Raw genomic sequence first — 26,810 nt, 5'->3', positions numbered from 1 at the left:
GAGAGTTCTTGCATGTTTCCTAAAATTAAGGTTAGTATTATTTTGAACTGCTGACATATTCTTAATTTGAGATGTGGATTAAGTCATCTCAATACTGTTTTATAGACTAAATCCTAGCTGTGTGGTTGGTACTCTTTAGAACAGAATTGGTAATATAGATGTTATCAAGAGACATTATCAATTTATATTAAAGTTATTCAAAATCTTAATGTTTAAGTAAAGAGCGATTCTATTCTTTACCTCGTTATTTTGCCTCTTCACCTTTCAGCTCTTATCTGCATACTTTAGTTTTTGTTATCCCTGCTTTGACAACTTGACGTTTCTGACTTATTTCTAAAGAAGGGGGGAAATCATTGATTTTAACTTCATAGTAATTTTAAAGTTTTTCAGGGACACCTGGTTGGCTCAGTCGGTTAAGCGTCCGACTTCAGCTCAGGTGATGATCTCACAGCTCCTGAGTTCAAGCCCTGCATCGGGCTCTGTGCCGACAGCTCAGAGCCTGGAGCTTGCTTCGGATTCTGTGTCCCTCTCTCACTCTGCCCCTCCCCGGCTCATGCTCTGTCTCTTCCTCTATCTCAAGAATAAATAAACATTAAAAAAAATGCTTATAAAGTTTTTCAAACATAAATTTTTCTGTTAACATTAATTAGTTTATGCAGTTATCTAATAATTCTTGGATTTTGAACATGAGTGGTTTCTCTTGCCTCCGCAAGAGTAGTTTTCAACCTTTTTTTCTCCTGTCTCCACATCCACGTAAATAACATACTCTTTTTCAGTAGAATCTCTTATTACAGTTATAAGTGACCAGTCAAGGAATGAGGTAGGGTAGGTTTAGTTTTGATAAAACCTCTCCATAGATTCTTCTGTCCTCTCCCACTGAGAATCGTAACTTTGGGGGACATACTTCTTTAAGATTTGTATCTGACTTCCTAGACTCCTCACTCTGTGAAACCGCAGCACTCTTTAGCTCTACTGTATAACCTTTCATCTTTTCAATGTGTGAAGGAAAAGCAGCTTTTGTAGACATTTTAAAAATAAACATTTGAGGTTGAAATTAGTTACAGGAAGTATTCTAGTTTATCCTCCTATTTTAAAATAGGAATTTTCAAGCCATGTTATAAAGATTGCCCACAGTGAAATTGCACATTTTTCCTCTTTTATACCTTGCAATGTTTCTATTTTTTGAGGGTCTTTCTAATGTAGATGTCAACTTTTAAAATTCTTGAGTGCCACCAATAGGCTGAATAATACCTAAAGGGAGCACTGACAGTCTTAGGGCATTAGAAGAGATTTTTGTCTTGAGAGGAAAGGGAAAGAGAGCTGCATGGATAAGGGTATGGTACACTCTTTCCAAGCGACTTAGATGCCATCCAGGGTCACAGTGTCTGTTGCTGTTGCCACAGAAATTTTAGTTCCTCCTTACAATACTCATTATGCAGCCTTTCAAACATTTTTATTACTTTGCTCTGGAAGCTTTTCTGAAGGCTTCCTACATCTTGTTTTAGTTGTAGATCTTGAACTGATACGAGGCTTCTAGTGAGGAGTTCGTATAGGGAGGATTCCCTTGTGCTTCATAAATGTTGTGCTCCTGTTCACATACTGTATTTCCTCCATTTTTTAAATTACCTGTAGCAGTACTCTTCTCTTTCGTTTTACTTACCTTGTACATCTACTACAGTGACCACTCATTTTCTGGATTATAATTTGTACTTTCTTTGCCAGTCAGACTCAGAACACTAATAATTTTTATTTCAGGTCAATTTGGTAATTATAAGCAAAGGGATGAATTGCTAATAGGTTGAAAAATCAGAATGAACGTAATAGTTTGGCTATTCAAAATATTTCTCTTATGTGCTTTGATACACTTATTTGCAGTGTGTTTGAGAAGGACTATGGGCATTTCTGAGATTAAAGATAAACAGTCACTGGGGAAAGTAGTGAATTTTGAGGAGTATTTTTCTTTGAGACATAGTCATAACTTGCTGTTGCTGGCACTTTTAAAATCCTCCTCTTCTAATGAAGTATCAACTAGATGAAACCATTGAAATACTGTTAAGTAATATCCTAAAAGTCACAGAAAATCTTAGTCCAGAAAATTAGTGAGACTAAAAATGATTTGAGATTTCTCCTGCTGTACTTAGATAGCAGTAGTGAATGTTATTCACTGAATGTTATTATGAAAACTCTTGATTCAAGTGGCTTGCCTTATGATCACTATAAATAATTAGTAATGCTTGAGAAATCAGTTTTGGCAAGACTGAAGTTAATGTCATTTGTATGTGTTTACCATTTCTGTCAATTGATTCCTCAGTATACTCCCTTTTTTCTCATATTTAGAATTGATATGTATTGTGTGCTGCTTTTTAATATTATCATTATTGTTTATCTTAGGACCCAGGACCACCCCCACCTTCTCCGTTACTAGGTTTGAAGCCACTACAGTTATTAGAAGTGAAAGCAAGGGGAAGATTTGGTTGTGTTTGGAAAGCCCAGTTGCTCAATGAATATGTAGCTGTGAAAATATTTCCAATACAGGTATGTTATTGTATTTTTCTGATCTGCACATATTTTTTAAAAGATACACCTGGCTCGATTAGTATAATTCAGAAACAGTCTGAAAATACAAACCATATATTTCAAGGTGGTTCTTTGTGATACTGAGGAAAATGGTTACCCCTTTTGTCCGCCTTCTTATCTGAGGCATGGAATTGTACAGTAGTCTTTGGAGTGGTGGAAATACAATAAATGAACACACAGGAGATCTTTTGCCAATAAAAATTCTACAGAAGTGCAAAATGAAGATGAGGATTCCAGTAATATAATTTCATTGGATAACTTTTAATGTCCCATTGACATTATCAGAAAACAAACAGAAGAATGATAGAATAGCATGCTTGTTTTAGAGTTATTTAAAGGTATTATTACCCGGACTGATTCATTTTGTTTGGTGAATTATCAGAGGCAGTGAATCAGGATGCCCAGTAATTGGTTTACTTTGGACTTGTTTTTCTTTCCATTTTTTTAATTTTTAAAGTATTTATTAATTTTTTTTTTTTTTTTTTTTTAAGACAGAGAAAGAACCCAGGGGAGGGGCAGAAATAGAAGGGGATGGAGGATCTGAAGCGGGCTCTGCACTGACAGCAGTGAGCCAGATGCGGGGCTCAAACTCATGAATTGTGAGATCATGACCCGAGTTAAAGTTGGACGCTCAGCTGACTGAGCCACGCAGGCACCCCGACTTATTTTTCTTTTAAAGGGGGCTTACCTCATAAAACCCTGGTCTAATGCACCTCTGAGCTGTTCTTATGTTTTGTTTTATTCCATTGGTGGTATCGATCTATGATGATTTTTTCTTCCTTGTCTCTTGCTTATACACCCCTCTAGCTAATGCCATGTGTGGTATTGCAATCCTGGTTGGGTTTGGTGATGCAGGCTCCACCACTGTATCTTCACAGATCTTCCTTATTCCAAAGTTATACAGTCAAATTAATATACCTATCTTTTATCTTTCTTGCCTCCTCTAAAGCCTGTTAGTGTCGGTGAAGAAGTTTTTTACCTTTTTTTTTTTTTTTGGTAGATATTTTAAAACTATAGTTCTCAGAGGAAGAGTTGGGTGTGTACTGCTAATATTCACAAATTCAGGGTTCTTCTTTCATTGTTGGAAGAAGCTTAAAAATGAGAGAAAGTCTGGGGTGCCTGGGTGGCTCAGTCGGTTGAGCATCCGACTCTTGATTTTGGTTCAGGTCATGATCTCATGGTTCGTGGGTTCTTGCCCCACATTGGGCTCTGCGCTGACAGTGTGGAGCCTGCTTGGGATCCTCTGTCTCCCTCTGTCTTTGCCTCTCCTCTGCTCTCTCAAAATAAATAAACTTAAAAAAAAAATTAGAGAAAGGCCTTTGGATATTAACATAAAGGTAACAACAGCAAGAATAACAGTAGCTAATGTTTTATTGAGTGCTTCTGTTGTGTCAGGTAGAGGTGCTTCACATACGTGTACTCTGTAATACGTATCGATACAGTACGCATACATAGAATAAAACATACAGTATACCTATAATACATCAACTCTGTGGGCAGACACTATAGTCTCCATTTTGTTAATGAGGTAACTGAATGATGATGTAACTTGGCAAAGGTTCTTAACATAGTTTGGATCCAGAGGGTTCCTAACCATTATGCTATGGTGCCTCAAACTTTTATTATTCCATTGTGAAGAGAAACTAATTCTTTATAAGTAGACATGTAGTAAGCATGGATCACTTGCAGGCACAAATGAGCATACAGTATTTAAAATTATTGTATTGCCTATTTATACCCTGTTGCTCTCCTATTGACTTTGCGGGGTATTCTCAACATTTTGTTAAGAATGTTTGATATAATGTTAGTCTTTGAACAAAAACATTGTCCTCTGTTGAGATGAAGTCATTCTACCTGAAATTCATATCTTACAGAGATTATTCTGAATAAACACAAGTAACTTCATACCATGATAAAATTACACTACAGTACTAAATTGTAAGCAGAATGTATTACCATCGTTAGATACAGAAGTATGGCATTTCTGCTAACTCCTGTATTTACAAGCAAGAAACACAAAAAAGAATGTTTGAGCGAATGGGGCAGGGCAGGCATTTGTGATGGAGTTGTTACCTTATTGTCAGATTTCTTTTATGAAAAAATAAGATGAAATCAAAGAGTCTTTTAACACACAGCTTTATTTTTAAATTTTGCCTTAGAATCTACTTCAGTTATCTCTTAGATATGGTTTATTTGCCTGTGTTCTTTGCATTCTTACCATTCCTTCTTTTTAACTCTAGGACAAACAGTCATGGCAAAATGAATATGAAGTTTATAGTTTACCTGGAATGAAACATGAGAACATATTACAGTTCATTGGTGCAGAAAAACGAGGCACCAGTGTTGATGTGGACCTTTGGCTAATCACAGCATTTCATGAAAAGGTAAAAACTACTTTTCATTTTAACTCCAGATCAGGGTTGGCTTACCTACTTAATGTTGGCCACAAATCGCTCAGATTTATTTTTCTGGGAACAGTATGTTATTATAGACAGTTAATATTTACAAATTTTTTAAAAAAATAATATAAGAGCAAAGATGGCAACTTTTTCACCTAACCCTCTACTTATATAATACCAGTCTTCTGTCCCTTATTTCTCATGCTGCAGTTTTATACCTCTCTCACAAATAATTATTTCAGTGTAGCTAGTGCTTAGTAATTTTCATTTACCATACGTGATCCATTTTTATTACACGGACCATTTTTTAGCTTGAATTTTGTTTCTCACAGAGTAGCCTGTGAGAAAAATAGAGGCAGGAGATTTATCTGATGATCTTTGTTCTGTCACTGATTTGTAGAGTAGTTATCACTAAAACATACCTGCTATTTTTCCTCAATTTTTCTACTTTCAGATTTAGTGTGAAAGTACATTTTAATGAAATAGGAAATTGTGTTCTCCTTGGCAGTCAGTGTCGTCACTGTCAGATATAAGTGGCTCTTATACTTCCCTAAATTCTTGACCAAAAGGATGGCAATAATCTTTAGAGGAAGATTCTGACATAGTTTATTGGTCTTAATTTTGGGTTTCCCAGTCCTATGGTGTAACATCTCTGTAGTCTGTATATTTTAACTTTTTAAATATTTCTCGAACTTAAATTTTCAAATAGTCTTTTTTTTTTTTTTTTTTTTTTAACTCCTGCCTTCTAAATAGGAGGAAGTTGACTGTGTCTTGTAGCAAAACTTTAAAGATTAGGGGTATTCCTTCCTACTCAAATGTTTACTAAGAGGAAACTTGAACCATTCCAGAAAAATGGATTTTTAGATGTTAATATTCACTAAAAGTAAAGATATGTTGCCTCCTATCATTTCTTAAAAGTAAAGTCTCCATGTCATATGACTTTTATCAAGAGCATAAGTTGTTTTTCCCCCCCGCCCTTTTCTTTAGGGTTCACTGTCAGACTTTCTAAAGGCTAATGTGGTCTCTTGGAACGAATTGTGTCATATTGCAGAAACCATGGCAAGAGGATTGGCATACTTACATGAGGATATACCTGGCCTAAAAGATGGCCACAAACCTGCCATATCTCACAGGTAGAGCTAAAACTTATACTGTTTTCCCAAATAAGTCAATATTTATTATTTAAATTTTTAATAATCCTGTGGAAAATTTATTTTCCCCCTAATTCTCCAACCATGCTATAGGAGGCAGTTGATTTTCATTTCTTTTTCACATTGGCTTTGAGATTGGCTAGGAAGTATTTTGGATAATGTATATATTAATATCATTAGCAAAATTTAATTATTGACTTCCGTTTTGTCTCATTTCTGAAAGCATGGATAACATTGAAAATGTATTTTATCTATCACAAAGGAAGAAATTTGTTTTGCCTCAAAACATGATTTATTTCAAGGATAATTATTAGATATAATTATGGAGAGACTTTGAGTTACCTTTTTTCTTATGTTTGTAATGACTATGTGATCACTACCTGAGCTGAGGTAGAAGGAGGCATCATTTGGATAACTGGGTTTAGTCAATTGCCTTCATCAGTGAAGCAATAGTAGTTGGACCCAACGATTGTCATACCTTCAAGAGGGAAAATGTTAGTTGCTTTAAACATGGGATCAGTTTGTCTTCTTGTATTCAATTTAAAGATAGTTGCTTTGGAAAAAGACCCAAAAGTACAGAGAACAAACTGATGGTTGCCAGAGGGGAGGGGAGATGGGGGGTATGGGCAAAATGGGTGAAGGGGAGTGGGCAAGAAGCTTCCAGTTATGGAAGGAATAAGTCATGGCGTTAAAAGGTACAACATAGGGAATATAGTCAGTGGTGTTATAGGTGACACATGGTAGCTGCACTGTGGTGAGCACAGCAGAATGTATAGATTTCCTGAATAACTGTGTGGTAAGCTTGGAGCTAATGTAATATTGCATGTCCACTATACTTCAATGAAACAAAAAAGATTTGCTTTAAAAGTAGTTATGAACCGATTCATTTAACAGATACTTAGCTGAGGGCCAACAGTTGGGTGTTTTGGGTTCCTGGGAGGCATTTCTTTTAATTCAACTCTAGCATAGCTTCTGATTTTGCAAATCTTGAATAACTTCCACCTCAGAAAGAGCTCCCCTTTTTTCTCACCTTCCTGCATATAGTCGGTCTCTTCCTGGGTTTTTGCTTACCTCACCTAGACCTATAGGGAATTCAATCTTTGGCATCCCCCAAGATTATTGGGAGTAAGGTTCCAAAAAATCTTCTGAGGTGAACTGATTGGTTTTTATAGCATTCGTGGGTGTGTACCTGTTGCCTCCTGTGTTCCACTGTTCGTTCTGTGTCTGGGCACATAAATTTAACCAGTGCTCATGGCATAGATGTATTTAGCTAGAGTATAGTAATCTCTAGGATGAATCCTTGAAGCTAGTGTGTAGAAGAAGATACCTGATGGTTTTAAAATGGTTACTCTTCAGAACACCAGGATCTAGCTGGAGCTGTTTATGTTTACGGTGAAAAATTTCTGTTACACATTCTTAGAGATGTTACATATTCTTAGAGATGCTTTTTTCTACAACAAAGCTTATGAATATAAGAACTGCTAAGGGACCATTCTAACATGTAGGCCTGTACCAATAGGCCAGTTCATTTTGTTTGAATATTCTTTGTTTGGTTTCTTAAATTTCAGTTTCAGTGGGAGTTTCTCCAACTATAAACTCTGAAATATTCTTATTACCTCAAAAAACAATTTTATGTTTGGTAGGTAGGTAGGAAGGAATGACCTAGACAGTATTTTTAGAATAGCAGCTCTTTAAAAAACTACTTCATGGAGAAAGTTCCTTACTGTCCATGTTATGAAAAATGAGTTTGTCACTCTACTTGGGTACTTCATGGTATAGGGGGAATTTGCTTAAGCTTTTTCTCCCTCTCCTTTTTTCTGTGTATCAGACTTCTATAGTATACACTCCTTTCTCCCTTTCAATGAAAATTTTTAAGAAATAACTTGTTTAAAATTAATTTGAATACTTTGTCTTTTTATTTGCAAGGGACATCAAAAGTAAAAATGTGCTGTTGAAAAACAACCTGACAGCTTGCATTGCAGACTTTGGGTTGGCGTTAAAATTTGAGGCTGGCAAGTCTGCTGGTGATACCCATGGACAGGTAAGGATAACTATAAACTGTAAGAAAGAATAATCTTGTCCCATATTTTCTTAGAATGGCATATCTGGATTGAATTGTTCTAAAATTATTGTGTGGTTATTATTTCAGCATCTAATACAGAATGACTCTCTTAAAGAAAGTAATACGTTAAATTTGCTGAGGAAAACATTTTCATGTGGTGAAAGACTGTTAGGAGCTCCAGTGGTTTAGATCAATTCATAAAACAATTTAGACACATATGTCATGGGATTCTGTTTTTAAAACAAATCAAGTTAGAATCCAGCACATTTAAATCTAATTCTTAGGGAGTTCTTAGTATTAACTCAGTAGTTTTGTTAACTTCATCATCCTAAGAGGAATGGCAGAATAATCAGTCACTATTCATGCTACTGTGTATCTGTTATCTGTTTTTTTTCCAGACAATAAGGATAGTTTCTTGCTTCTTGGTCTTTAGTGCTTCATTACTTCTTAGCTTTTCTCTGAATTCTCTCCAGAGTTCAAAGCACTTATAAAGCCCTGTGCAATGAGCCTGTCTAGTCAGGATCTTGTACAAAGAGCTGTCAACAACAGGAATCTTTAAGAGAGCCAAATAGGAAAGTAACATTATCCATACATTTATCCTCAGAAACTGTAAGGTTAGTAAAGGTGCTTTCACTCCAAAAGATCACCTTTTTGTTAAGAAGACCAGTTTAACCTGAAAGGTGACATTTCCTTACCAAGTTGGTATGATTATCTCTTCATCTTTCAAATCATGGAAATAATTTGGTAATCAAATTCTCAGCTTTCATTTTTCCTAGTATATTGACCTCCAAGAATAGTTATTAAAGAATCATCGCATAACAAATTTTGGCAGTATTGAGTAATGATACAAGAATCTAGTTTAGAGCAGTGGTCAGCAGTCATAGTTCTCGAAAAGTTGACACCAGATGTGTTTGGAACGAAGGCAGTCTTGTGGAGTAGATTACAGAGATGGGAGATTGTGCAGGAGGCCTAGGGACAAACGTCTGAGCTGATGGTGTGATTATCATAAAACTGAAATTGGGAAATACTTTAATCCTCTGGCATCTCATTACCCTCCCCTCCTTTTTTTATGAAATAATTTTGGGACCCATTCATATCTTTTACTGCCCTCTCAACTGGTTTACATGAGAAGGAAAAATAATTATATAAGTGGTTCCCTTGACTTTATATTTCATGGACCAGAAAATTTCAAAATACACTTTATTGTACATTTTATATACTGCAAAGAATGCTGGAGAAAAATAAGATTTTTATCTTATTAATTCATCAAAGAGGACATTTTATGCTTGAAGGTAGTTGTCATTTCATAAGAAAACTACTTTGGATGGCATACATTTATCTTTAGAAGGTGTTCAGAAATCCTTGCTCCTAGTACAATTAAATAGTTACTCAGAGTAGCAAAACAGAGCTGCTATTTTTTTTTTTTCTTTCTCTAAAGCATTCTCCTTATTAAATGAATTAAAAACCTGAACTTGGGAGTCTTAGTGATCTATTTCCTTTTTTTTTTTTTTTTTTAAACACTTCAATTATATGTGTATTTGCAGATAATCATCTAACTTCTAGTCTAGAGATCAGTCACCTAAGGATAGAGCTTTTTGGAACCCATTATCTGGGCTACTCCCTAGATCTACAAAAACTCAATTAGATTGTGATCCACCCAGCTATCTTATAAAATTTTTAAGCGTTCATATATGAATACTGTCAACCAAAGCAAGTTATAGTAGCTTGGTAACCATAGTTACATTACTAAGAAATACCAAATTGTTAGGGACAGATATAAATAAAGAATGCCAAGACAGAATTCATGAATAAATAAATATTATAGACTTTATAGAAATAGAACTTTAAAAAGTTTATCCATCCTTTACTTGGCTAATTCTTTTTGTTATATACTAGTTTTTTGTTTTTTTTTTTTTTAACAGAGAAAGAGAAACCCTCAAAAAGGAGTATTTTTTTTTAGAGACACATTTCAAACAGGAATCAGAAGGACAACGAAAAAGTAGTTTTTCTTGTCCTTGTCTCCAACAAAACCACCAGTGTTTTTGTGATTACTTCCAGAAGGGGGAAAAATTCTAAGCCAACACCCAGCATGTCTGCTGATGTATTTATTAAGTATGCCCAGAAAGGATCTTAGCATATAACTGTCTTGTTCCTTGCTGTACAGTGTTTTTGGGAATCTTTCCTTATCAGTCCAGGTTTACCCCCACATTTTTAAAGAGCTGCATGGTACTGTTAAAGCAATCCCTACTGATGGAAACTTTCCACTTCCAGTGTCTTGGCTGTTACTACTTGAAACGGAATAAAATTCTGCTGGACCCTGTAGTCTGGTGGTCATAATTTAGTTACCTTACCTGATAGCAGACCATGCTTGGTTTTGTTTCTCTTTACAGAATCATAAAATAGTAGTTCATAAAGTTAATGAATAAGTACTGTTTGCTTTCAACATCTTTTTCAGGTTGGTACCCGGAGGTATATGGCTCCAGAGGTATTAGAGGGTGCTATAAACTTCCAAAGGGATGCATTTTTGAGGATAGATATGTACGCCATGGGATTAGTCCTGTGGGAACTGGCTTCTCGCTGTACTGCTGCAGATGGTAAGGGAAAAAATATTTTTTAAAAAGATATGCCTACTGCCTACTACACATGTACGAAAAGGGATGATTACACTCAAGGTATTATGTTAAAGTACAAAATTTCTTTTTAGGTAGACTCCAGTCTCCAGTAGCTTAAAGAGAATTCAGGAGGCAGGGGATGAGGGCAGGCTGGAGAGGGAAGGTATTGATTGATATGTATTGATCTTTACCATTGCCAGGTGTTTTGCCGGGCACTTCACATATGTCTAGCTTATTTCCTAAAACGACTTTGGAGGTAGTTACTATCTTAGTTTTACCAGTGAACAATTTGAGTCTCAAATTTTAAGTAGAAATTAAGCAGATTGTCAGTTTTAGCTTCAAGGTGGTACATGGTAAAACCTAGATTTGAAACTCTGATCCAGATGTAGGGACAGGGCTGCTACTTTTGTAGGTCCTGCAGGTCCTGCCTGCCCTCAGGTTCCAAAGTCAAGTTTCATGGCAAGAGGAGATGGATGAAGAAGAGCTGGGGGATTTTCCGTCCCAAGTCACTCTCAGCTGAGTCTGTTCATCACTCCCATGATGCCCAAAATATACCTAACCAGATGGAATTTACAGTCTGTCCTCCATGACAGAATTGAGCATGCCTTTGGATATACCATAGGTTAAATTCTGCCTCCTAAAAGCATTGAAAGTCTGAGCTGATGTAGACATTATTGTGAACACCAGCTGCATTCTCTATCACACTGGTTCTAAAGGATTCCTATTCTTTGTTTTTGTTATTTAAATCCTTGTTCAAGTCTTACAAATATTTGCACTGATTGATTATAAACTTGCATACTATATTCCTGGTGTGAGAAAATTAGTCCTTAGTTCTTCTCATAAGGCCTCTATTCTCTTCAATTGTGTTACAGCACTTTCTTTTGGTTGTGCAGATACAAGGCAAACATCTTGACAAATGTAAATTAGCTTGATCTTTTTAAATTTATAATTACCTAAAAACTTCCTGCAGATTGTGAAAGACCATAGAAGAAACTGTAGAGTACTTAAACCAACTTAACCTGTGTTTGTAAGAATATTTTCCGAGTGCTTTAATGGTTTCTCAGTGTAGGACAGACTACCTCTGGTACATGAAATTTGATTTGGGGTACTGCGTTGTTTTTTTTTTTAAATTATTTTTAAACGTTTATTCATTTTTGAGAGACAGAGTGGGAGCAGGGAAGAGGCAGAGAGAGGGGGAGACACAAAATCCAAAGCAGGCTCCAGGTGCTGAGCTGTCAGCACAGAGCCTGACGTGGGGCTCAAACCCACAGACTGAGATCATGACCTGAGCCAAAGTTGGATGCTTAACCGACTGAGCCACCCAGGTGCCACTGGGGTACTGTGCTTTTAAGGGGAACTTGGTAGAGTGCTCAGGAATGGACAGCCATTCATTCTTTTAAGATCAGGGGTTTGGCATGGGAGTTGATCCAGACCTAAAAAAGTTTGAAGCAATTTGGATATAATTCTAGCTTAGAAATTCTATGCAAGGAAGAGTAAGCTTGAACGTTCAGTGTAGGTTGGCTCAAAGTGGAAGAGGAGGTACGTTTATTATGTGCATTTATAGAAGCAGAAGTAGGTTGGATGGCAGATACTCTAGGAAAATATATTTCATAAGAACTTTAATAATATGAACACTCCAAATCAAACCATTAGATATGGTGTTATGGGGGATGTACAAGGCCCTGCCCTTAAGTAATGTGCAGTCTAATTACGGGGATAAAATATACCCTGGACAATTAACTCTAGAGTAAGGTAAGTGTGAACGGTCCAGCTCCATGCTCAGTACGTACATATCCAGTGAGTTATTTTGGATGAATATAATACCTGAGAAATGTAAAGGAGTGATATGGGAGTTTAGAGGAATGAAAAATGCTTTTTTTCCGGGTAGAGGGGTTATCAGAGAAGTTTTTATGAAAAATGAAAAGGGCAGATGCTGACACTTCTTAAATGCTTTTGCATGTGCTATGAAATACTTACAGATTCAGGCTAAGTCTGAAATGGGGCAGGAGGGGATGGTGTGAACACTGCTAAAGTGAGTGCTGTAAACTTTAAAATCAACAACTCTCAGACTTTAATATGTACTGAACTCCTGGTAAAGTTCATGTTCTGACTCAGTAGGTCTGGGCTGGAGCCTGCTATTTACATTTCTTACAAGCTACTAGTTGGTGCCAGTGCTGCTGACCTGTGGACTGTAGCAGGAGCGGAATAGACCCTCTAGAATGCCAATACTCTGAGGCATTGGAAGCACTCAAGCAGACACGGGCCATCCAGGCATTGAGGGAGGAGTCTTCCATATAGACAGGGTGGAGTTAGATGTTAGATGGCCTTCTTCTCTTCAGGAGTCTCTCTCCAGGAGTATCTGTTACAAGGTTTAGGTCTGTATAGGAAATTGCTCTTCAGTGACTGGTTTCCTTCAAGGGCAGGTCAGTAGTACAGTGATTGAAAGCAGACTTTGGAGTCATGCAGAGAGGACTCCATCAAATGGTGGATTCAAATTCCAGCTCCACCACTGAATGCTCTTGTGTAAATCATGAACTTTTCCGAGCTTCTTTCCTATCTGTAAAATAGAGGTAATGCTCCCTTCACTGCATAGAGGTAAAATGTAAGTAAATGACATGTGTGAAGTTCCTATTTAGGATAAGTGCTTATAAGATTATTAATTCGTAACTGCATTTTCCTATTTGAGTATGCCTAAAAGGAACCGTTTATTTTGTTGAATAAATCATCTGTGAAGGCACATTCTGAAGACTGGTTGGGAACCCTATTTGGAGAGTATGTTTGTGATTTTTTTAAAAACTATTCTTGGCAGCTCTTTTGAGGGCAAAGAGGTGTGACTCTCAGGTACATAGTTGTGCAGGCGGAGTGTGGGGCGGGCGGGGGGGGGGGTGGGGGGGGAAGGGGCGGTTAGGGTGTGTCACAGAGTAAAGATTGTTACAAGACATTGCCCCAAATTGTCAGAAATGGAAGTGCCACTGTTTACCCATCTGATTTGAATTGTAAGAAGTACCTTAAAGGGACATTATAGCCTTGATTTGCAAATATTGATGGGGAAGTTCCCTTTGTCCTATATACATATGGAGATTGGCATTCCTCATTCGGTAGATAAGAAAGCTCCTTTTCGGACTCCTTAGCAGGTTTACATGCCAAATCACGGAGTTTTTGATTTCTCCTAAATTAGCATTTGGGTCAAACTGTGGCAGTAGTTGAGTCTGTTTCTCTCCTGTCATTATAGCATGTTAACAGTTGGGAAAAGGTGATACAGAGTATGTTTCAGAAAATTTGTTCCAGTTTGGAAGTCAGGAAGATTTGAATTAAAATGACTTTTTTTCTTTACATTTCAGGACCTGTAGATGAATACATGTTGCCATTTGAGGAGGAAATTGGCCAGCATCCATCTCTTGAAGATATGCAGGAAGTTGTTGTGCATAAAAAAAAGAGGCCTGTTTTAAGAGATTATTGGCAGAAACATGCTGTAAGTTATACAGTAGCTTTTCATTTGAAATTCCAGTAAAATGCTTTTCAGAGAATGATTTCTATCTCTGCACACTTTTCTTCTGGGAGGATTTTCTGGGGAGGTTATATTCATACAGGATATTCTATCTAGAGTTCTGGAAACAAGAGAATTTTAGAGCTATGAGGGAAGACGGTAAAGTCATAGAGCCTAAGGCGGCTCTCATTGCTGTGGTCCTACAAGTTTGTATCCTATTTGGAAAGCTTCCCAGGGGGAAGGAGTACCTGACACTGAGCGTGTGGATACTGGGGTAACCTTGATGATCACCACCTAATGCTAGATTTAAAAGGGAAGCCGTTTTCTGCTCTCCATGTTTTGATTTGGGATTGGGATATATTCAGGTTAAGAATGCTCTAGGGGCGCCTGGGTGGCGCAGTCAGTTAAGCGTCCGACTTCAGCCAGGTCACGATCTCGCGGTCCGTGAGTTCGAGCCCTGAGTTCGAGCCCCGCGTCGGGCTCTGGGCTGATGGCTCGGAGCCTGGAGCCTGTTTCCGGTTCTGTGTCTCCCTCTCTCTCTGCCCCTCCCCCATTCATGCTCTGTCTCTCTCTGTCCCAAAAATAAATAAAAAACGTTGAAAAAAAATTAAAAAAAAAAAAAAAAAAGAATGCTCTAAAACTAGAGACCTAGATAGGTACAGAATGGAACAGTATTGCCCTCGTTATTTTGGTCCAAATATAACTGGAAACGTCGATAAAATCAGGTAGAGTATCTCGAGGATGCTTTTCTAATATTTTTTTCTATTTAACTACAAGACAGAAATGCTGATATTAAGAAAACAACAAAAATTGGTTTAAAAAAATACACCTTAGTTTTGAATCCAGTTCAAGGGTTAGCATCAAATTGACCTGGTTTATAAGCAATGGATAGGGATTTTTTGAATTAAAAATACCTAATTACCTGCTGTGATAGTCTCCATTGTTAAGTTTGATTTTTTTAATGCTTTTCTTCGGTTTCCTGCAAATAATAGATATTCGTAAGTGGATGTTGACAAATAATATCAAACTTGGCTAATCTTGAACTTCCTTTGACTCACAAAAATAGCAATTTCTTTTTGGAAATATTACTGTTTGCTATTAGAAAACAAATTTTGTGTGTATGTTTTTCCTTTTTAGGGAATGGCAATGCTCTGTGAAACGATAGAAGAATGTTGGGATCACGATGCAGAAGCCAGGTTATCAGCTGGATGTGTAGGTGAAAGAATTACTCAGATGCAAAGACTTACAAATATCATTACTACAGAGGACATTGTAACAGTGGTCACGATGGTGACAAATGTTGACTTTCCTCCCAAAGAATCTAGTCTATGATGGTTGCACCATGTGTACACACTGAGAAACAGGACTCTGAACTGGAGCTGCTAAGCTAACGAAACTGCTTACAGTTTATTTTCTGTGAGAAATGCGTAGGATGTCTCCCGGACACGTCAAGATGACCCTCATTTGAAAATGTGGCTCTGGGAGACGTACAGCATTGCCTGCAGCAGAGACGTGAAGGACGTGAGACTAAGAAAAGTTGCAGACTCTAAAGAAACTTTTGAAAAAGTGTACATGAAGAACATGGCCCTCTCCAAATCAAGGATCTTTTGGACCTGGCTAATCAAGTGTTTGAAAACTGACATTGGATTTCTTAATGTCTGTCAGAAGACACTAATTCCTTAAATGAACTACTGCTATTTTTTTTTTTAAATCAAAAACTTTTCATTTCAGATTTTAAAAAGGGTAACTTGTTTTTATTGCATTTGCTGTTGTGTTTCTATAAATGACTATTGTAATGCCAATATGACACAGCTTGTGAATGTTTAGTGTGCTGCTGTTCTGTGTACATAAACAAAGTCATCAAAGTGGGGTACAGTAAAGAGGCTTCCAAGCATTACTTTAACCTCCCTCAACAAGGTATACCTCAGTTCCACGGTTGCTAAATTATAAAAATTGAAAACACTAACAAAATTTGAATAATAAATTGATCCATGTTTTCTAACAAGGTATTACAAATTCACTGTGTTATTTAAGAAAAAAAGGTAAGCTATGCTTAGTGCCAACACTAAGTGGCCATTTGTAAAGCAGTGTTTTAGCTTTTCTTGTGCTAGCTTGTAATTTAAGGAAAAAAAAGTGCTGTTTTTTGAAATGAAAAAATGATGTCATTTCCCCCTTCTTCCCATGTTTTAAAGCTTCATCTTCTATCCAGTTCCCAAATTATTGCATACTTACCTAAGTATTTTTTTTTTTTTTTAAGGTGTGCTGTGTTTGGGGAATATTTGAAAATTTAAAGCATGATTTAAATTTTTTAAAGTGAGCTGTGACACTGGAAAGCTCTTCATTTTTATTCTTTTAAAATAGATTTTTTTCCTATTTATATATGTAAAATTGTAGTGTATTTCTTTTCACCAAACAGTGTGTGGGACATTCTTTATCACTGTTTAAGGATCACCTCAGGAAGTGTCATTACCCAGAATTCCTCACTCTCTGCTTTGAGACTTGTAACTTTATCACTATATTTCTGCTTGGTGCCATCTTGTCAGAGTAATATTTGATGTCTGTGATACATGAAGAATTATCCTAGGACAGAGGTTTTAAATTTTAAGCACAGATTTCAGATGTTACTGCTTTAAAAAAAAAAAAAATCAGGGATAACAAGTTAAACTTACAAACTTAAAATATGCAATGACATTTAGAGGTAACCGATGTTGATATAGGTAATATAACCTAGCCTCTTCCCATAAATTGCTTTCACAACTATGATATTTAGAATAGTTTCCTTGATAAGAAAATGGAACTGATGGTAGGTAGGTGCCAAAGTGCTTTTCAAAACACTATTACATTAGAATATAATTGGATTCTTCCTCAAATTTATACAGGCCAAAGTAAAACATTAATTTCCTGAATTTCTAGATTACTGACCAACAAATAGCCAGTATTATGCTATGTACTTTTTGTCAGGTCATTTAAAAATCCATACATTAATTTTATACAAGAATTTTTTACATGTCACTATCAGGAGCTCACTGTGAATGTATTATCTTCAAATGGCTATTTAACCACACAGTACACTACGTTTTACATATAATGTGCACTTAATCTCTGGGAATAATAAATTATATTATTTATAGATAATGCATAGGTCAACAGACTCTAAGCAGGGAGGGAAAGAAGAGTAATAGCATTGTTGTCTGTGTGCCACACACCATACAGAATTTTGTGCTCTTGGGTCACATATATACCCAAGTTTTCATTGTATTCCTAAGAATTCCCATTTCAATGTTGAGTTTCACCTCTTTATTTCAAAAAGTACTTGACATCTCAATTTCTTGATTTCGTTTTACTTCCACTTTGAAACTTACCAAGATGGGAAAATGACAATGTTCATAACATGGAAACTGTCAATCTCCTGAAGACCAATTTCTACCTGTTCTAAACATTTAATTCTATTTTTAAGAGTAAAAAAAAAAAAATCAAATCAAAACAAAAACAAGGAATATTATGATGAATGTTTGGCTTATGTGAGCACTTGAGATAAATTTTATAAGATCAGTTATTTTCTCTTCATGTTAGAAAACATTTTTAGAAATCCTGGGTATTATACTTAACTCTAGCTAACCAACTTTAAAACTTGTATCCTTTTGAAAACTATATTAATAGAAAAACACTTTTTATAAGCAGTAAAATAAGAATGTTCCAGTGACTACCTGTCCTGATACCTAGTCTTGTTAAAACTTTCTTTTGCAGGGCATTTTCATGTTAGGTTTACAGTCAGCGCAGAGTGGGCAAGCTTACAAAAGGTTTGAGCTAGGGATACTGAAAAATAGATCCAAGAATGAGAAAAACGATGACTTCTTTGTTTTGGGGTGAACTGAGACCCCAATATTTTTTTCCTCATGTGTATGGTGCTCTTTATGATTCGTCTTGTATTTTGCCTTTCTGATACCCATCAGAACTGCTGCTCTTCCACTCTTTAACCTTGCCCAAATCTCCGCGTAAGGAATGCTTTATGATCAACTGCCATAGGACTGATGGATTAACCAGTGTTTGGCTTTATTCGAAGTCTATGCCCTGCACAGCTCTTGTATGTATTTTAGATGCTAGGAAGTTTTTAGCATGTGAAGTGTGACTCTCGTTTGAATGTTTATTACAGGTACCTTGTGAATTCCAGAACAGAGACTGTGCCTCACAATTGTTGGTCCCATGAACTTGCACTATCTTTCATGGTGATGTTTTAAAAATACAATCAGGAAAACAAAACAAAAGGAGTTTGGAATTTAAAGTAGAATCATCTGTCATCAAATTTAAAAAGAACCTCTTCTTCCTCCTTTCCTCAACCCTAAGTAACAGCTACATTTAAGTAAAATGCAGGTGGGTAGGGGAAAAAACCCTGGCCAGATGATAGTTTAAGTGGAATTAAACTGATTACTATTTTAGAAAAAATGCTTCTCCACAAATATTTTCCAGTTTCTCTTTTTTACCTTTTTAAAAAATTACTTTTTAGAAACATTTGGTATAATGTGCATAAAATTATTTACTGATTTATGGGCAAAATGATACAAGTAGCATCTTGATTGAACATCATTTACCTCAGATATTCAACCAGCAGTACATTTTTTATGCAGTCTCAATCCATATCCTATTTGTTACCTCTCAAAATATTGGTAAGCAATTATTTTAGCTTTACTCTGTATTTCTTGTCAGTGTTTTGGGCACAGGTTGTTGTACTACTGTCAAATTGTACTTGCTATTTTTTTCTGCAAGTATTTAACAAAAAGCTAAAAAAAAAAAAAGCCCCATAAAACCCCACCTTGGATAAGTGATTGTTAAATATTGTACAAATAAAATGTATGCTATCCCCATTCCATCCCCGAGTTAAATAAAAAAAAAAAAAATGAATATCGTATTATTTGCTTATGCAGTTTTCCTTTTGCTATACATTCTTTTTGTTTTGTTTTTGAGAGAGACAGAGTGCTCACGGGGGAGGGGCAGAGAGAGAAGGAGACACAGAATCTGAAGCAGCTCCAGATTCTGAGCTATATCAGCAGAGCCCAACGGGGGGGGGGCTCAAACTCACAAGCTGTGAGATCATGACCTGAGCTGAAGTCAGATGCTTAACCGACTGAGCCACCCAGGCGCCCCTACATTATTCTTAAAGAGGGGAAAAGTAGCTCTGTAATATGGTGAGGCTCACACCTTGAGATATGCAAGAATGGAGATAGTGGTGAAAGAAGGCAAGTTTATCAAGGGTGGCATTTCCCTCCTTTATTGTCTAAGCAGACTGCATTCCCACGAAAGTTTGTATGTTGGTCCTGCCAGTTTTAGGAAACCAGAGGCTAGCTCGCATTGGTTATACAGAAACAGAAAAATGTGGCTTAGGAAATAATCATCAAAGATATAAACTACACTTCCTAAGGGTATATCCATTCTACTGCATGAAAGAATTCTGGCATTTTCACTTAGGGTAATCAATCAGTAAGAGTAATTGTCAAGCTAGCTTTGACATTTTTGTTACCAAGGCTTTTGTTTATCCTGTGGCTTTCAAAGGAAAGGGGAATAGAAAGCACCAAATTGTAGCACTGAGTGTCACAGTTCACTCCAATGAGTTCTCAGTATTTTTGAGGGTAAAGGTGAAGGAAAGGACATTTAAGTAATGGTGGTTTGAAACAACCTGCACTGCCTTCTAAACCAAATGAAAATGCAAACTATGGTGGAATATGCACTGAATCTCTACCGAAAGATTGAAATTATTTTCCACAGCGTATTCTCCCAAACTGATTCAAAAGTTGATAGATGGTATATACTCAACATACACAGCATTATGATATACTAAGTTTGGACCAACAGGTTTTAATTCCTCAGAGCCATTCACAAGCATGTGCGTGTGAACTGGAGAGGTGTTTTGTTTTGAATAAGATCCTGTTTCGGATAGGGCACTGGAGGGATCACACGGAGGCCTCTCAAACTCTTCCTCACCTGTTTTCCAATCTGATGACCCATGGAGCTCATGTATTTTTGTGCTGTTAAAAGGCTACATGACTCTAGTACGTGAAGAAAATATCCTTAAGCCTTATTTGTTAATATTCTTAAAAATTTTTCACTAAAGCTTTTCAGATTTTTTTATTGATGATGTTTTAAGCAATTTAAGAGATGGACCTTAATGTTTTTCCCAGTACATCTTAGCTTCTTTGTATTAGGGAATACAGAAAGGGGAACATCAACACTCCTCCTCTCAATGCCTTTCTAACGTAGGCATATGTTTTATTTGTATGACCTTTGCTAACATTTTTTTTTTCTAATTTGCTTTTAAGAACTGTTTCACCGAGAATGATGTATAATATATATGTTATATATATAAATATATAATCTGTATACCTGGATGTTGATGGAGCTTCTGTAGGTCTTATGTATCCAGGAAGGCAGATGAGAGCTTCCAGCCTTTTAGTGGCATGTTAAAAAAGCTAGTAATTTGCAATCTTCAAATCAAGTTCTTTAGGTGCTTTCTTTCACAATGAGTGCCTTTAAGGCAGATAATACTTCCCTAAAATAGTTCAGAAATTTTTCTTAAAGGGAAAACTTAAGCTCAAGTGAAAAATCCTTGCTTCTAGTTAATAGTGATGCTACCATGCTAAGTATTTTGGCAAAATATCTCCTAAAAATCTGTAGACTATTGCATAGAACCAGTATGCAAGCCTTACCTTTACTGAGACACTGCTGAAAAGTAAATGACAGTGATCTGAAGACTGAGAAGGCAGGGAAGGACCAGCTATGTCTGCAAAAAAATAGGTTGAACTGAAGAGCTACTTTTATGCACAGAAATCTTACATTCTATTCTTCATCTGCTATTTCTTAAAAACCAGATAAGTCATTTCCTACAGCATACTTTAAAAAATATGTGCCAAAACTTGTTAATGCATTTTAGCTCTTGATGGCAGGGCTTTGGTGTCAGTCAAACCTGAGTTGAATTCCAGGATCTGTCCATCACTCTCTACCTCTGTGATTCTGAACACTGCCACTACCATGTTTTCTTAACAGAACCGGAATATCATAGGGCGTTTGATATTTTAAAAGGTTTATGAACTACACAAGCATATGGACTGTCTACTGTAAACCTTCCATGAAAACAATAGGCAATTAAATATTCTTGAATAAAGGAAGTCACTAACTTACTAAATTTCATTTTAAACATATACCTGTATTAATTCCTGGACTCCTGAATTTATGAGGTAAGCATTCTCCACATTCGCTTTAGGGATTTTTGATACAAATATATTTACCTGATAGTGCCAAGCACTTCCCATTAATTGTGAGAATGTTTTTCCAGGCATTTCCTAAAGTCCCTATTAAAAAGACACATTCTAAATTCTGATCCTTTGGGCCTATGACAGGTGCAAGAATATGCCTGGTAAAAAAAATTCTACAAGGCATTCTTCTATAAATGATGTAAGTACCACTTTTGAGAAGCCTGGAAGAAAATGTTCAAACTTTTCTCTTTTCTCTTCCATGTGAACCATCTTATGGCCAAACTGGTCAGTATCCTGAGCTAGAAAACCTGGGTCTGGGACAGAAACCAAAAATTCCATGGACAGAGAAAAACAATGCAGCACTTCCCATTGGATAAAAAGATTACTCATCATTACACCACAACTCTTACCATTGTTTCTTTACTGCTTTAGGGTTTGTGAAAAACACTTGGCTGCTGGGTTGGAATGAACTATTCAAATATATATGCCACATAAATACTTGACAAGTGTTAAATAAGCATATGGTTCATTTCCTAAAACAGTCACATTTATTTCTTTGAACTCTTACAATATAATCTAAACCACTGGAATTATAAATCATGTAACTGTTCATGATTCAAAGGCAAGACACAGCCAAGACCTACATGTATAACAGTCTCCCATAAATACAAAAATACAGTTTTATAAATATAAAAAAAATGTAATAACATGTTAAAGGACAACAGCTTTTAGTTCCTTAGAGAAGTATGCCTGAAACTCCATAAGTGAAGCCACTGGTTATGTTCATAACCAGCTTAGTGAGGATGTTGCCCACTGCCTAACATCTGTAGGACAGTTGGGGTATTTCTGCAAAGCATTCATAATTTGAGTATTATCCAAAAGTAGTTTCATCAGCTGGTACTCTCTCTGTGTATTTACTGAAGTTCTTTCCATGGGCCTTATTAATTCTAATTGTTGTAAGTGTTCAAAAGCCTGAAAGATGAAAGAAACAGTGTAAGTTGAATAGAGGAAGCAAAATAACAACATTAATCCAGTAAACAATTAGGTTTGTGGTCAGCTGTAGACCAGAGTACCAGGAAACAAAACTTAATAGAAATCAGTAGGGTTCAAAACAACTCTCATCAACCTCATAAAAACTCCATGTATCAGGTGAAGCAGAGTCAAATATACAGTTCTGTCCCTGCACTGTTGAATGTGAACAGGGCAAACTCTAATTCACTCTGCACAATATGGTTTTTCTTCCAAACCTCATTCGATATCTAACACCTAATAGTACTTAAGATAAAGGAAGGGCTTTTAGTTCTAAAAACCCAACATCTGATGCCATAACCTGTAAAAAAGTCCCTTTCTTCCACCTTTCCCTCTAATAGTGTTGTCTACTGTTTCATCTCACCTCTAACATTCATGTATTATGTCTTTTCTCACCCTGATTATTGTTTTAGGTATTTTATTAGTGTATGAAGAAAAAGAAACCATTAATGACTACTAACCATTAAATACTGACACATTGAAAAAGATTCTGGAACTTTCTATTTCTATTCTATTGTGAAAAAATATCAAATATATACTTTATGTATCATAAGAATTCTTCCAATGAAAAGAAAAATAGACAGCAGTCATTTCTGAAAATGAGAAAATATCGGCTGCAGGCATTATTGGGGCTGAATAAAATTGAGAGCTAAAATATTTCTAGGCAGCAAATATTTTATTTAAAATGTAGAAACAAGCAGCTACAAAATTGCTCATAAGAATTTAAATGTTCATGTAACCTTTTCTACTCACAGAAAACTATCACACAAACATGGACATTAGAAAGGGGGGAAAACCAACCTCCGGTAGGCTAACCACACTTTTTCTGTTGTTTTGAAGAAATGGCAATGCTCTGTAATCACATTTTTTAGCTGGTAGAAGAAATAAAATTCTGACCACTAAGAATGATAAAAGACTTACGGGTCCACTGCTTTTAAAAAAAAAAACAAGGGGTGCCCGGGTGGCTCAGTCAGTTAAGCGTCCGACTTGGGCTCAGGTCATGATCTCACAGTTTGTGGGTTCAAGCCCCGTGTAGGGCTCTGTGCTGACAGCTCAGAGCCTGGAGCCTGCTTTGGATTCCCTGTCTCCCTCTCTCTCTCTATTCCTCCTCCCTCACCCACGATCTCTCTCAAAAATAAATAAATGTTAAAAAATATATATATATATATATATATATATATGTATACACACACACACACACACACACACACACACACACACATATATTTTAAAAAAAGAGAAAAAAAATGCTTTTTCGCAGAAAGTCCTTTAGAGCTGCATTGTCCAGTAAGGTAACCACACAGGGCTACTGCTATTTGTGGAACTTGGTTTTGAATTTTTTTTAATTAAATCATGTAATTAAGTTTAATTTAAAATTTGATAGTAGAGTTGATTAGAAAATTTTAAGTTTGGAACAATTTCAGAATATAAATCTACTTCAGCTACAAATTTTAAGCAATCTAAAGAGCAAGTATTTCCAATGCATATTTAGTGAATTAAGATGTGTTTTAAGTGTAAACACACATGAAATTTTTAAAATGTAATACCTAAGAAAACATAAAAATAGTTTATTAATAATCTTCTACACTGATAATAGGTTAAAATATTTTCATATATTAGGTTAAATAAAATTTATAATTAAAATTAATTTCACCTTTTTAACATTTTTGTTGCTACTAGAAAATCCAAAATTACACTGTGAGTCATGTATTTCTGGTGGACAATGGAATGCTCTAATAAAGTTCCTCAAGTTTTAAAACTTACTCCAACTCCTAATAACACTTTGTATGTCCTCACTATCCCAAGAAATTTTGTCCTTTAGTTTCTTAATGGCTAATATCTGCATTTTTGTCTTTCTACTGCTAAGATTACAAATCCAACCCTTGGATTGTACAGGGACAGAGTTTTATTGATGCATTTGATGAACTGCAATATATAGTTCTTTGCAAGATGCAGTGCTAGAAACAGACAGTAGAGGGCAGTATATTCCCACAAACTGGGAAACCATTGGCTGCTTTCTTCAGAATTCAAACATTTCATTTTGAGATCATTTTGGTCTGTTACGCAAAAAAAAAAAAAAAAAAAGATCATATGGCAAATACCTAATGTTTCCAAATTAATAAGAGAGTAACTATGATATATACAATCAAATGATACAAAAATATACCTGACAGCAGAAAAATAACTATGAACTTCTTAAATCTTACCTTCATGACAACAGGTTTCTCAAAATTATAAACAGAATGGGCCTTCCTTTGAACAAACTTCTGAAACTCTGTACAGAAAGCAACAACAACATTAACACCTTCAAATAAGCAGTGAAGTAGAGTCAGAAAAAAACTACCAACATCTCATCTCACCATTATAGACCATTTGAAAATTAAAGGGCTCCTCTTCATAGATGTCATTTAAATGTTTCATTGCTATTATAAGACAGATTTCCAAGACTGACAGACCTATAGTAAAAGGGAAACAAATTATGAGTTGTAGTTTTCTCACTGATCCAGAAGATTGAAATAACTGTCCTCTCAACAGAATGATAAAGTGAAAGACATTGTTTTGAGGGGTGGCAGGAGATCAAGACCTCTCCGAGGTTCAAATGTGTTTCAGTCACAATGACTTATACAATCCTAAGCAAGCTACTCACCCTTCCTGGGCTTAGCTTTCATATAAGCAAACTATGGATCTTCTTAAACTTATAGAGATGAGAGACAATATCATCAAGCACTTATCATATAGCCCATAGTAAACATAAACTGAAATGGCAATTATTATGTTTTAAATCACACAGCTTCCTTGAATATTGAGAGAAGTCCTAAACTCTTGGAAATTATATCTAAAAGTTTCTTTTTTTTTCTAGACAGAAGAAAATTCATTAGATTCTTAAAAGGGATAGTGAATCCAAACTGGCTAAGAGCCAACTCTCTTTACTAATACTCGATGCAATGTGAATCCTGCAATAGTGTTAGCTGGACCTTCAATGTAGCAAGGGAGGTGCATCACATTTCCTTCACTTTAAATGGGAGTGATAATACCTTTTGCAGGGCTGAGTTAAAGGCTGTATGGATATATAAGTAGTCTGTATCATACCCAATGTCAAGCATAATTTTGAAAGAATTCCATTATATAAACTTATAAAAAACAAATCAAGCAAGTTTCTCACCATGTACGATATTTGCTTTAGAGTCCATGCTACAGAACTGGTGGGCCTCCATCATATCTGCTGCAGTCATAAATGGGTGTGATGTTGTTACGCGATTTAAAGCAAGCATCTAGGAAAATGTGGATCAGAAAAACATTTACATCTAGGAAAATGTGGATCAGAAAAAAATATCTGGAGATATTACTGAACAAAATTTCTTAATCTGGAGTCTATTCTGAGAGTGAGTATTAATTGCTTGGGAAAGGTATTCTCATGCTTAGCTCTATTAAAATACAGTATTTCAGTACCAATGTCATGTAAGTCTATAAGAGCATAAAAAAAAGTTCTTGTTGCTCTCTATACCTCTTCCCATTTGCATATCTTATTTACCATTCCTCAAAAGAGAAGCATTTAAAAAGGAGTAAGGCAAGGAAGAGAGCCAGAATAGGTAAGATTACTATTCAAAGGTTATTTTGATTTCATGGGAAAATGGAGTAGGGAAATACCTGAGCTCACCTCCTCCCATGGACACACCAAAGCTGCAACTACATATAAAGCAACTCTGTGAATGCCCTGAAAACTAGCAGCTGAAGATATTTTAAAAAGCCACACTGCAAAGGGTAATAAAGGCAGAGATGTGCTTGAGGTAGGAACCAAATACCCAGTGCAGTGCCCCACAAGCAGGAGGGATGTCACTGGTGTAGAGGTCCTTCCTGAGGAGTGAGGGGTTCAAGCCCCACAGTGGGCAACTTCTGCCTTGGGTATCTGCACCAGGAAGACAAGCTTCCATAATGTCTGGCCTTGAAAATCAGTGGGGCTTAATTCTGGGAGAGCCAGAGGGCTACAGGACATGGAGACTCCATTCTTACAGACCCCATATGCAATTTCAATTGTTCAGAGGGGGCAGTCTGAAAATCGTCTGGACCATACAAGAAGGTACATTAACCAATTTAAGGTATGTGCTGGAGGGGCAGGATTCTGTAGGAGCTTTCTTTGGGAATGGAAATGTTGGCAGAACTATTTTTCTTGTCTTCCTTCAGCTAAGCTCATTAGATACTTACAAGAGCCAGCCGTGGCACTATCCATCTACCTTGTTAGCACCACTAT

At 36.2% G+C, this 26,810-nt stretch overlaps 2 protein-coding genes across 11 annotated transcripts in view; one reads left to right on the top strand and one right to left on the bottom strand.

Moving 5' to 3' along the window:
* Positions 1 to 16,574, top strand: part of ACVR2A (activin A receptor type 2A) — an 81,590-nt gene extending 65,016 nt beyond the window's left edge. The window contains exons 5-11 of the mRNA XM_047085222.1: positions 2,392 to 2,535; positions 4,818 to 4,961; positions 5,964 to 6,109; positions 8,054 to 8,168; positions 10,645 to 10,783; positions 14,143 to 14,273; positions 15,426 to 16,574. Of these exons, the coding sequence (XP_046941178.1) occupies positions 2,392 to 2,535; positions 4,818 to 4,961; positions 5,964 to 6,109; positions 8,054 to 8,168; positions 10,645 to 10,783; positions 14,143 to 14,273; positions 15,426 to 15,620 (1,014 nt within the window). The 3' untranslated portion in view covers positions 15,621 to 16,574. The remainder of the gene's footprint in view (positions 1 to 2,391; positions 2,536 to 4,817; positions 4,962 to 5,963; positions 6,110 to 8,053; positions 8,169 to 10,644; positions 10,784 to 14,142; positions 14,274 to 15,425) is intronic.
* Positions 16,575 to 19,538: 2,964 nt separating this feature from the next.
* The window catches only part of ORC4 (origin recognition complex subunit 4), an 81,108-nt gene continuing 73,836 nt past the window's right edge, over positions 19,539 to 26,810 (bottom strand). For all 10 annotated transcript variants that reach the window (XM_047083967.1, XM_047083973.1, XM_047083977.1 and 7 more), the window contains 4 exons: positions 25,725 to 25,833; positions 24,922 to 25,017; positions 24,769 to 24,836; positions 19,539 to 22,504 (listed from right to left, as the gene is read on the bottom strand). In XM_047083967.1, the coding sequence (XP_046939923.1) occupies positions 22,316 to 22,504; positions 24,769 to 24,836; positions 24,922 to 25,017; positions 25,725 to 25,833 (462 nt within the window). In that variant the 3' untranslated portion in view covers positions 19,539 to 22,315. The remainder of the gene's footprint in view (positions 22,505 to 24,768; positions 24,837 to 24,921; positions 25,018 to 25,724; positions 25,834 to 26,810) is intronic.

Source organism: Lynx rufus, unplaced genomic scaffold (genome assembly GCF_022079265.1).
Source record: "Lynx rufus isolate CCGP_SWC_20201006 ecotype Redwood Valley unplaced genomic scaffold, mLynRuf1.p SCAF_2, whole genome shotgun sequence".
NCBI lineage: Eukaryota > Metazoa > Chordata > Mammalia > Carnivora > Felidae > Lynx > Lynx rufus.
The sequence above is the reverse complement of the archived record's forward strand: the minus strand, read 5'-3'. Positions and strand labels throughout refer to the sequence as shown.